Source organism: Bombina bombina, chromosome 6 (assembly GCF_027579735.1).
Source record: "Bombina bombina isolate aBomBom1 chromosome 6, aBomBom1.pri, whole genome shotgun sequence".
Lineage (NCBI taxonomy): Eukaryota > Metazoa > Chordata > Amphibia > Anura > Bombinatoridae > Bombina > Bombina bombina.
In genome coordinates this window covers 856,661,774-856,674,288 of record NC_069504.1, presented here as the reverse complement: position 1 = coordinate 856,674,288, position 12,515 = coordinate 856,661,774, and the positions used below count along the sequence as shown (strand labels likewise).

Here is a 12,515-nt window from a genome sequence, read left to right as displayed (position 1 = left end):
CCAAAAAACCCTAATTAAAAACCCCCCCCAAAAAAAAGTCCGAACACTAAGCCCCACATAGGTACTCACGGTTCCTGAAGGTCCGGCTGAGATGGTCTTCTTCCAGGCGGTGGTCCATCAACTTCTATCTTCATTCACAGTGAAGGTGGGCATGGAGCCAGAGGTGTGGAGCGGTCTTCTCAGATGTGGGCTATCCTCTGCGGCGATCCTCGGCAGCGTGGAGACTCCTCTTCATGCGATCGTCCGCCGCAAGATTGAAGATTGAATGCAAGGTACCCCATATTTATTGCGGTATCTTGCATTCCTATTGGCTGGCATTTTCACTTCAGCCATAGGATGAGAGCTACTGAAATCTTATTGGCTGCTTATTGGGGGTTGGCGGTTTAGGAGTTAATAGGTAAATTAGGTTTAATGCGGTGTGGGGGGTTGACAGATTTAGGTGGTTAATATGTTAATTAAGTTTATTGCGTTGGTGGTGATGGAGGTTTAGGGGTTAATAATTAATTATTTAATTTGTGATGTGGGGGAATGGCGGATTAGGGGTTAATAGATGTATTAGGAAGTTTGCAATGTTGGGGTTGGCGGATTTAGGGGTTAATAATTTTAGTATGTAGTTGTTTTTTCCTTAAAACTTCATGCAGGCAGTTATTTTTTTTTTTCTTAATACTTCGTACGGGCGGTGATTTCTTTCACCAACCCTGCCATTTTCAGAATCCACCGGGATGCAGGTTCGCTGCATCCAGGTGAATTCTTCTGGCTGCGCACGCAGCCAACATTCTTTTGGCTGCCTCGCACAGCCAACATTCCTTTGAGGATGCGTGCGCAACTGGCAGCGGACATGTTACAAACGCGATTATAGTATAGATTGTGTAATGACGTCAGTCACTTGCTCCCTACAGTGGAAGACTGTCTGACACAGCCTGGAGTAGCAGATTACCTAACTGAATCAGGATAGACACCTAAATGTGCTCTGCACTACTTACGAGTTACCAGCTGCACTACTCTAGGGAAAGGGAGATGCTGGTTGCACCATGGCCTTGAAACCAAATTAATGAAGAGGGGAGAGCAGCTTCCAATAAATTGATTAGCCCTTGAGTAGCAAAAGACTAGGCCCACAGGTTACACTCCCTAAGTGAGTGGGGGGAGACATGGGTTTTTATTGTGTATCTATCACCCCTTTACTATACACAAACAATTACTTTAAAAATTAAATGGAGCCATGACAGGCATCAGTAACTGACCTCACCTTTAACCCCTTAATGACCGAGGACGTGCAGGGTACGTCCTCAAAAAAAAGGCAGTTAACGCCTGAGGACGTACCCTGCACGTCCCTCGGTGTGGAAAGCAGCTGGAAGCGATCCTGATCGCTTCCAGCTGCTTTCCCGGTATTGCAGTGATGCCTCGATATTGGAGGCATCCTGCAATAACCTTTACATGGCCATCCGATGCAGAGAGAGCCACTCTGTGGCCCTCTCTGCACCGACATCGATGGCCGGTATCGTTGGTGGGTGGGAGCCGACCTTGGGAGGCGGTGGGCGGCCATCGGTGTGGCTGTTTAAGGTGGAGGGGGGCGGGATCGGGGGCGGAGCTGACGGGGGCGCGCGCGCGGGCGGCGCTTGCACGGGGCGGGAGCGGGTGGAGCCGCTATACTACAGAAACGTTTAAATACACATGTGGGGCAAAAGGGCACTAAAATATAAATCAAAATAATAACAAAGTGATTTTGGAGTGGTGGAGGGTTGGTCTTGGGTGGGGGGAGAAGCTACACTACAGAAAAAGGGATTTTTTGTAAAAAAAAACCAACACTTTTTTCTTAACTGGGTACTGGCAGACAGCTGCCAGTACCCAAGATTGCGCCCATTAAGGCAGAGGGGGAGGGTAGACAGCTGTTTGGTGGGGATCAGTGAGGTTGGGGGCTAGAGGGGGAATCCTACACAGCAGCATATGTAAATATGCTAAAAAAAAAACCAAACTAAAAAGCCCAAATATACCTTTTATTTTAGTACTGGCAGAGTTTCTGCCAGTACTTAAGATGGCGGGGGACAATTGTGGGATGGGGGGAGGGAAGAGAGCTGTTTGGGAGGGATCAGGGGGTCTGATGTTTCAGGTGGGAGGCTGAGCTCTACACTAAAGCTAAAATTAACCCTGCAAGCTCTCTACAAGCTACCTAATTAACCCCTTCACTGCTGGGCATAATTCACGCGTTGTGCGCAGTGGCATTTTGCGGCCTTCTAATTACCAAAAGCAACACCAAAGCCATATATGTCTGCTATTTCTGAACAAAGGGGATCCCAGAGAAGCATTTACAACCATTTGTGCCATAATTGCACAAGCTGTTTGTAAATAATTTCAGTGAGAAACCTAAAGTTTGTGAAAAAGGGAACTTTTTTTTTATTTGATCGCATTTGGCGGTGAAATGGTGGCATGAAATATACCAAAATGGGCCTAGATCAATACTTTGGGTTGTCTACTACACTACAGCTAAAATTAACCCTACAAGCTCCATACAAGCTCCCTAATTAACCCCTGCACTGCTGGGCATAATACACGTGTGGTGCGCAGCGGCATTTTGCGGCCTTCTAATTACCAAAAAGCAATGCCAAAGCCATATATGTCTGCTATTTATGAACAAAGGGGATCCCAGAGAAGATTTTTCAACCATTTATGCCATAATTGCACAAGCTGTTTGTAAATAATTTCAGTGAGAAACCAAAAGTTTGTGAAAAAAATTGTGAAAAAGTGAACGTTTTTTTGTATTTGATCGCATTTGGCGGTGAAATGGTGGCATGAAATATACCAAAATGGGCCTAGATCAATACTTTGGGATGTCTACTAAAAAAATTATATACATGTCAATTGATATTCAGGGATTCCTGAAAGATATCAGTGTCCCAATGTAACTAGCGCTAATTTTGAAAAAAAAAATGGTTTGGAAATAGCAAAGTGCTACTTATATTATGGCCCTATAACTTGCAAAAAAAGCAAAGAACAAGTAAACATTCGGTATTTCTAAACTCTGGACAAAATTTAGAAACTATTTAGCATAGGTGTTTTTTGGTGGTTGTAGATGTGCAACAGATTTTGGGGGTCAAAGTTAGAAAAAGTGTGTTTTTTTCCATTTTTTTCCTCATATTTTATAATTTTTTTATAGTAAATTATAAGATATGATGAAAATAATGGTATCTTTAGAAAGTCCATTTAATGACGAGAAAAACGGTATATAATATGTGGGGGGTACAGTAAATGAGTAAGAGGAAAATTACAGCTAAACGCAAACACCGCAGAAATGTAAAAATAGCCTTGGTCCCAAACGGACAGAAAATGGAAAAGTGCTGTGGTCATTAAGGGGTTAAAAGAAACATCTAGGAAGTAGCGAACAAGCCCTCTTTTCCACGCCCCTGGTTCCTATGCTTGCATTCTCATCATTTACATATGATTTTACAAGTATTTGATCATTCTATTCCAATTTCTGACAAGCTACAAAGGCATAATATCTCTCTATACATTAAGTTTCAGAGAATAGCATATGGATTTGAGAAATTTGTTTCTCTATTCTATTTTTAATTAATCAAATCATGGTTTATTACTTCTTGAGAATTATGCAATGTCTGTATGTCTCCAAAAGCTAGGCAATGACAGGCACTAGAAGCAAGCGACTCTGTTGTTCAGTTAGATATATGGTTGCCAAGTACAGTGGTATGCCAGTATGGGAATACAGACTCTTTGATTAAAAAAAAAAAGTTAAAGGGACCTGAAACCCACATTTTTCTTTCATGATTTAGAAAGAGTATGCAATTTTAAACAACTTTCCAATTTACTTCTGTTATCTAAATAGGCTCAGTAGCTGCTGATTGGTGGCTGCACGTAGATAATTTTTGTGATTGGCTCACCCATGTGTTGCTATTTTTTTCAACAAAGGATATCTAAAGAATGAAGCAAATTAGATAATAGAAATAAAATGGAATGTTTTTTAAAATTACATGAATCATGAAAAAAAATTGGGTTTCATTTAGTTTAATATATAGCTGCGGTGCCTTCAGTTATTTTCCATGTACCGGTAAGACTTTGCTAATAAATAAGATCTGACAGGTCTATTGGGCAAAACGTCTCAGTGTTATGCCAATTATTCCTTGTAAGATGAGAATCAGAACAGCATCCTAATTAAATTCTGCTATCTGACTGTGTACAGCTCTGTGCTTGTTTACATCTAGATGAGAAGGCATTTTCAGTTCTATCATACTCAAAGAAAATAAGTCTTTAAATAAACCTATGGAAGTTAATGATTGACTGTTGTGTTTGAGATACTATTTTCTTTTTTTAAATGAACATATTAATGATCTATCTCCTATATATTTATCTCTACATCTATGTATCTATCCATCCATCTATCTAGTATCTAATGATCAATCTGTCTATCTATCTTACTGGCATTTGTTTGTTTCCTTTTAATTTAGATAAAAATCCTAACTTGAACCTACACTGTACAATAATCAAAGGAAGCTACCACACACATTTTGTTTCTTCACCCTCTCTTCAACCTTAAACCTGTGGACTGTAAGCTTTTCTTAGCAATGCCCTTATTCTTCTGTATTAAAGGGACAGTAAAGCCAAAATTAGACTTTCATGATTCAGATGGAGCATGCAGTATTAACAACTTTCCAATTTACTTCAATGACCAATTTTGCTTTATTCTCTTGATATCCTTTATTGAAAAGTCATCTCCAGAGCAACAATGCACTACTGGAAGCTAGCTGAACACATTTAGTGAGCCATTGACAAGTCATATGTGCATATCTACCAATCACCAGCTAGCTCCCATGTACTGTGTATGTGTTATAAGTGAGTGTGTGACTGGGTTTGTGTGTGTATGTTTGTATGTATATGTGTGTATGTATATGTGTGTATGTTTGTGTATGTGTGTAAGTGAGTGTGTGACTGGGTTTGTATGCGTGTATGTGTGTCTGTACGTGTGTGAGTGTGTGTATATGTGTGTGAGTGAGTGTATGTATGTGTGTGAGTGTGAATGTGTGAGTGAGTGTGTGACTGGGTTTGTGTGTGTATGTGTTTTTGTGTATGTGTGTGTAAGTGTTTAAGTGGGTGTGTGACTGGGTTTAATGTGTGAATGTGTGTATGTGTATGAGTGAGTGAGTGCATATGTGTGTTTGTGTATGAGTAAGTGTGTTTATGTGTGTGGGTGTATGAGCGATTGTGTGAATGTGTGTGTGCGTATGTGTGTGTGCGTTTGTGTGTGTGAGTGAGTGACTGGGTTTGTGTGTGTGTGTGTGTGTGTGTGTGTATGAGTGAGTGTATGTATGTATGAGTGTGCATATCTGTGTATGAGTGAGTAACTTTTTCCGTATTTAATGTGAGGTAGGCACATAACTAATGTTGTTCCTCTTCAAATGTGTGGACAGTGCTCATCACCACATGATGGGGAGGAGTCTACGTGGAATTTACATGAATTTAGACAAAGAGACTAACCGTTAGTAATAAACATTGACTAAAAAAATTACTTATTTTTGCTAATAATCCCTTTACGTGTGTGGTATATCAAAGGGACAGTCTAGTCAAAAGTAAACTTTTAGGATTCAGATAGGGCATAGAGTTTTTCACAGTTATACCGTGCTAGTTCATGTGTGCTATATAGATACAATTGTGCTCACTTCCGTAGAGTTATTTATGACTCTGCACTTATTGGCTACAATGCAAGTATGTCAAAAGAACTGAAATAAGGGGGCAGTCTGCAGAGGCTTAGAAACAAGGTAATCACAGAGGTTAAAGTATATTAATACAACCGTGTTTGTTATGCAAAACTGGGTAATGGGTAATAAAGGGATTATCTTTTTTAAACAATACAAATTCTGGAGTAGACTGTCCCTTTAATGTATTTAAAAAAATATATCTATCTCACAAGGGGTTTCTTTTGGACTATATTATACTAATAAGAGAAAATGAATTATATAATATAAGTAAATTAAAAAAATATTTAAAATGGTGTGCTCAATCTGGATCGTGAAAGTTTAATTTTGCCTTTACTGACGCTTTATTTTTTTAAATTTTTTTAGTAAACTAAAAAATGGATGTAAGTACACACACGCAAACAAAACACACAGCATTTTAAATGCAAACAATAAAGCACACAAATAAAATGACACATTTATTTGTACACTCACCAAGTCCAAGACATGAAACTCTTAATCCTGATTTTCCCAGATTTCTGTTGAAAGACACAAGACATTAGAAATGTATCCCTTATATAAATAACAAATAATTTACCCACAGTTAATCACACATTAGTTTATAAAGATATACTATGACCTTAATTATTTCTATAAATAGGGGTCAGTGTCAGTGAAATATAACACACATTTTTTGCTGATTGATGCAATCTGATTTTATTCCAGGAGCATATATCTGATGATACAGAGCAATAACTCTAAAGGATGAGAAAAAAAAAAAAAGCAATTACTTCATCTCGGACTTGAAGCATAATTCACGGATAGTTATGTACATGTCACAGCATTATGCTTCAGTTTGATAAAGTTTTCCCTCAGTTCCCTACTTGGTTATTTGTGTCTTCACATGCATGATATTATAAAAAAAAAAATGCTAACAAAAGACACTCAGCAAAAATGAACACAATATATATTTTATATAAAACTGACAATTATCCTTGCGAAGTGTCATTTAGTTTTCTCCATTGTAAATTCACAACATTGAAACACTGTTTAATCAATAAATTAGAAACCACTATAATTCTCATTTGTGTATATATATATATATATATATATATATATATATATATATATATATATAATATATATATATATATATATATATATATATATATATATATATATATATATATATACAGTGGGGCAAAAAAGTATTTAGTCAGCCACCAATTGTGCAAGTTCTCCCACTTAAGAAGATGAGAGAGGCCTGTAATTTTCATCATAGGTTTACCTCAACTATGAGAGACACAATGTGGAAACAAATCCAGACAATCACATTGTCTGATTTGGAAAGAATTTATTTGCATATTATGGTGGAAAATAAGTATTTAGTCACCTACAAACAAGCAAGATTTCTGGCTCTCACAGACCTGTATCTTCTTCTTTAAGAGCCTCCTCTGTCCTCCACTCATTACCTGTATTAATGGCACCTGTTTGAACTTGCTATCAGTATAAAAGACACCTGTCCACAACCTCAAACAGTCACACTCCAAACTCCACTATGGTGAAGACCAAAGAGCTGTCGAAGGACACCAGAAACAAAATTGTAGACCTGCACCAGGCTGGGAAGACTGAATCTGCAATAGGCAAGCAGCTTGGTGTGAAGAAATCAACTGTTGGAGCAATAATTAGAAAATGGAAGACATACAAGAACACTGATAATCTCCCTCGATCTGGGGCTCCACGCAAGATCTCATCCTGTGGGGTCAAAATAATCACAAGAACAGTGAGCAAACATCCCAGAACCACACGGGGGGACCTAGTGAATGACCTGCAGAGAGCTGGGACCAACGTAACAAAGGCTACCATCAGTAACACACTACGCCGCCAGGGACTCAGATCCTGCAGTGCCAGACATGTCCCCCTGCTTAAGCCAGTACATGTCCGGGCCGATCTGAAGTATGCTAGAGAGCATTTGGATGATCCAGAAACGGATTGGGAGAATGTCATATGGTCAGATGAAACCAAAGTAGAATTGTTTGGTAGAAACACAACTCGTCGTGTTTGGAGGAGAGAGAATGCTGAGTTGTAACCAAAGAGCACCATACCTACTGTGAAGCATGGAGGTGGCAACATCATGCTTTGGGGTTGTTTCTCTGCAAAGGGAACAGGAACGACTGATCCGTGTACATGAAAGAATGAATGGGGCCATGTATCGTGAGATTTTGAGTGCAAACCTCCTTCCATCAGCAAGGGCATTGAAGATGAAATGTGGCTGGGTCTTTCAGCATGACAATGATCCCAAACACACCGCCTGGGCAATGAAGGAGTGGCTTCGTAAGAAGCATTTCAAGGTCCTGGAGTGGCCTAGCCAGTTTCCAGATCTCAATCCCATAGAAAACCTTTGGAGGGAGTTGAAAGTCCATGTTGCCCAGCGACAGCCCCAAAACATCACTGCTCTAGAGGAGATCTGCATGCAGGAATGGGCCAACATACCAGCAACAGTGTGTGACAACCTTGTGAAGACTTACAGAAAACGTTTGACCTCTTTCATTGCCAACAAAGGATATATAACAAAGTATTGAGATGAACTTTTGATATTGACCAAATACTTATTTTCCACCATAATATGCAAATAAATTCTTTCCAAATCAGACAATGTGATTGTCTGGATTTGTTTCCACATTTTGTCTCTCATAGTTGAGGTATACCTATGATGAAAATTACAGGCCTCTCTCATCTTCTTAAGTGGGAGAACTTGCACAATTGGTGGCTGACTAAATACTTTCTTGCCCCATATTTATATAAGAAGTGTTGTCAGCAACTAACAATATTACCAGTAAAGGGCTAGTAACAATGACCTGTTTTAGTATTGACAGGCCATAGGTGCAGGAGAAAAAGTTAAAGAAATGTACTACAAGAAAAAGACAAAAAAAGCAGTTCCTATCCAGCACTAACTATGCCTCAAAATCTATGGATAAACTACCTAGGTCTAATAAACCTCAACATACCCAAAAGAAAATGTTGATACATTAAATTCACTGCTAACAAGGGGGAGCATATATAAAGCATTTATTGGAGAGACCACAAGGCAAAAAATATCACAAATATTGCAACTCCTCATCATAGTGCACTATGAATCCCCAAATTTGTTCAAAGATATTATTATTAGAGAGCTCTCAAACCAATAATTTAAATAATAAAGCAAAAATGTTCCTGTTGAAATTCACAGAAAAATTCCACAATTTCCAGCACTACGATAAAGAAGTTCCATTGAATAAAGAAATATACAATTACCCACGTATGGGTACAAGGTGGATAGTCTGAGTATGTCAGGATAAATGATGCGAAACAGCTACTACCCTTTACTTTAACAATTGCACAATTTCCTGTGCACTGGTAGTCATAGCTGTTTTATTAATGGCAATTCCACAATTAGACACTCTTGAACAACCGCCGTAGCGGAAAGTATTTGCAATTTCTTTGAAGGAGTCCCACTATCGCAGTTCAACACCTCCTGGGTGCATCTGTTTGTTTCCATTGATATCTACAAACAACTTGTGTAAATTCCAGGGTGTTCGTCTCCTCAAGTATTCGCTTCCTCGGTTCAGTGGTTTAGTAGGGATTTAATAAAGAACGCAACCTGATTTATCCTCAGCACACATCCACTGTTAATAGCGTCTGTCTGGGTTCCTCCAACAAACACAAATTGCCAGCTACGCGCGTTTCACCCCTTAGGCTCTGGGGCTTCTTCCGGCTCCAATAAAGATCACATGACTGGGAATAACTAGAATCTCTTTTTAAAGACAAGGACGCGGAGGAAAACTCCTCCCATTTTGAAGCCTTTGAAAAATAGTTGCAAATTTTTGGGGTAAAATGGTAACATCTATATAACAATAAAGATTTTTGTTACTTATATTTGGATACTATATTACATTATGTACAACAATTGAAATACTTTTAAGTTATACATTGATAATACTTTGTTATTTAATTTGCTTCCCTTTGTTGCATTGTGAATAATTTTTGGCAGGCTATAATACTGCAAACACTAAGAAAACTTAGGGATATTATTACGATCCTAAGGATCATATATGCTGTTTCTGTTATATTAATCATAGCAGATAGGGAGTTTTTTGAAAGCCTGTTTTATTCAAATTTAATAATAATTAATTAATAATTGTCAATTTTTTGACATATACTATTATTAGTGTTAGGTTCCCCTTAGAGTTGGGACCATGACATGCATTACTCCCCATCATCTCCACCATATTTTAATTATTTTCAGAAAGGATTTACATTTTTTGTGTACACTCATGTAATTCATTCACCCAGAAAACATGCATAGTTTATCTCTGCATTCATTCCTAGTGGTGCAAGCGATTTCAAATTATAAATCCATTTACATTCATTTTGCAATAATAGTTTGTCTAAATTTCCTCCTCTTTCATGAAGGTCAATTTTCTGAAGACCCCTAAATTTAAGTTCTTGTTTATTACTATTATGTTTAAGAAAGAAATGTCTTGCTACACTGCTAGTATCTAATAATTTATTTTTAATATCTCTCTTACGTTCTTTTATTCTTTCCTTTAACTCCCTGTAGGTTTTCCCTACGTAATAACAAAGGCAGCTGCAGTAAACTAAGTACACTACTCCTTCACTAAGACAATTTATATGTCCCTGAGTGTGCCATTGTTTACCAAATTTATCAATAAAATTTTTCCCAGTTTCAAACTTTTGAAAACAAACCACATGACAATACACTTGATATAAGAGACCGCCAAACCTTATTAAGTCTGGAAGATTTGGCCTCAGAAGGGAGTACTCAAGAACAAACTATTATTGCAAAATGAATGTAAATGGATTTATAATTTGAAATCGTTTGCACCACTAGGAATGAATGAAGAGATAAACTATGCATGTTTTCTGGGTGAATGAATTATGTGAGTGTACACAAAAATTTTAAATTCTTTCTGAAAATAATTAAAATATGGTGGAGATGATGGGGAGTAATGCATGTCAGGGTCCCAACTCTAAGGGGTCCCTAACAGTAATAATAGTATATGTCAAAAAATTGACAAGTATTAATTATTATTAAATTTGAATAAAACAGGTTTTCAAAAAACTGCCTATCTGCTATGATTAATATAAAAATCTTGTTCCATTCCTTGTGTTCTATCTCTAGACCCAGCTCGTCTTGCCAAGTGTGTGTATAGTTTGGAAGGTAAAGGTCCCCACCCAGCAGCAGAAGTTTATACAATCGTGAGATCAAGTGAGTCGGGTGGGGAGTCATCGTACAAAGGGTCTAAAAGGGAGTCTTGCGTCTCGTCAGATCTGGTCTTTCCCTGTGGGTATCAAAGTAATGTCTGATCTGCGCTATTTTAAACCATGAGGCAAAAATTTCACTGTCCCATTCAGACAAATCCGTTTGGGACTTTAATTTATCCCGCAGAAGAATATTATATATTGTGGAGTCTGCGAGTCCATAGATCTTGGACGGGGGATTAGGCCCCGAAAGGAATCCCAGGTCGGGATTTTCTCTAAGAGGGGTAACCGGAGAGCTCGGGGTGGAGATATTAGGGGCTTTGTTAATCAATCTATCCCAATCCACAAGCACCTCCTGCACCATAGGATAAAGCTTGGTTACCGAGGGCCTACAAGCAGGAGAGATCCAGGTCGATAACGCAATCTTTAAGATTTTGTTATCGACCTGGATCCAAGCCTTGTGAGCTGAGTTTTGACACCACTCCACTAGTCTCTGGAGGGAGATTGCTCTTTGGTATACCCGCAAGTCTGGCATTCCCAACCCACCTCTATTCCGCGGTAGGAATATAGTTCGCCTGTTAATTCTCGGTTTTAGGTCTCTCCAAATATAAGACTCTATGGCCGATTGTATTTGATGAATGATGTGGGAAGCTGCAGTCAAAGGGATAGTCTGCATGATATAAAGCACCCGTGGTATCACATTCATTTTGACCACCCCAATGCGGCCCAGCCAGGAGATGGTTTTATTTCTCCAGTTCGATAGGTCTCTAAGGATCTCATCTCTAATGATTTTATAGTTCAGATCCACTATCCCCTTTATGCTAGGCGTCAGACAGATGCCAAGATATTTCAGTCTATTATGTGCGATTTTTAATGGGCAGTCGTCATTCAGTGTCTGAAAATCAGATTGGGGAATTGTGACGTTCATGATTTCGGACTTCAAGGGATTCAGAAGGAAGTTTGATACACTGCCAAAATCTGTAAATTCCCCTATGGCCGCTCTGAGGGACTGTCTTATGTCCGATATCAGTAGTAAGACATCATCGGCATACATGGCGAGCTTGTGCTCAGAGCCCTCCACATGAATTCCACTTATTTTGGGATTTGTTTGGATCCTACTTGCCAAGATTTCAATTGTCAGGGCAAACAGGAGAGGGGACAGGGGACAGCCCTGTCTAGTCCCATTACGGATTGTAAAGGCATTGGAAAACGTACCGTTTACCCTTATTCTGGCGTTCGGTTCGTCCATCTGACCCGGTCAAATGCTTTTTCAGCATCTGTTGAGACCAGGGCCAGCGGGATTGTATTGTTATGAGCATACGTTATTATCTGAAGGACCTTTAGGGTATTATCTCTTGCCTCACGCCTCGGGATAAAACCCACTTGATCAGTAGAGATCAGCTGTGGGAGGTACCTATTGAGGCGATTGGCAATTACTTTCGCTAGAATCTTGACGTCCGAGTTGAGTAGCGAGATGGGGCGATAATTCTCCGGCTTGTTTTCTGGCTTGCCTGGCTTGGGGATCACCGTAATATGGGCTTCGAGCATCGAACGAGGCAAAAAGGGGGAGTCAGA

The 12,515-nt window shown here is 39.1% G+C and overlaps 1 protein-coding gene across 1 annotated transcript in view; it reads right to left on the bottom strand.

Annotated features, from left to right (window-relative positions):
• The window catches only part of KCNAB3 (potassium voltage-gated channel subfamily A regulatory beta subunit 3), a 157,682-nt gene that overhangs the window by 76,295 nt on the left and 68,872 nt on the right, over positions 1-12,515 (bottom strand). Inside the window, exon 2 of the mRNA XM_053718289.1 lies at positions 6,174-6,217. Within this exon, the coding sequence (XP_053574264.1) occupies positions 6,174-6,217 (44 nt within the window). The remainder of the gene's footprint in view (positions 1-6,173; positions 6,218-12,515) is intronic.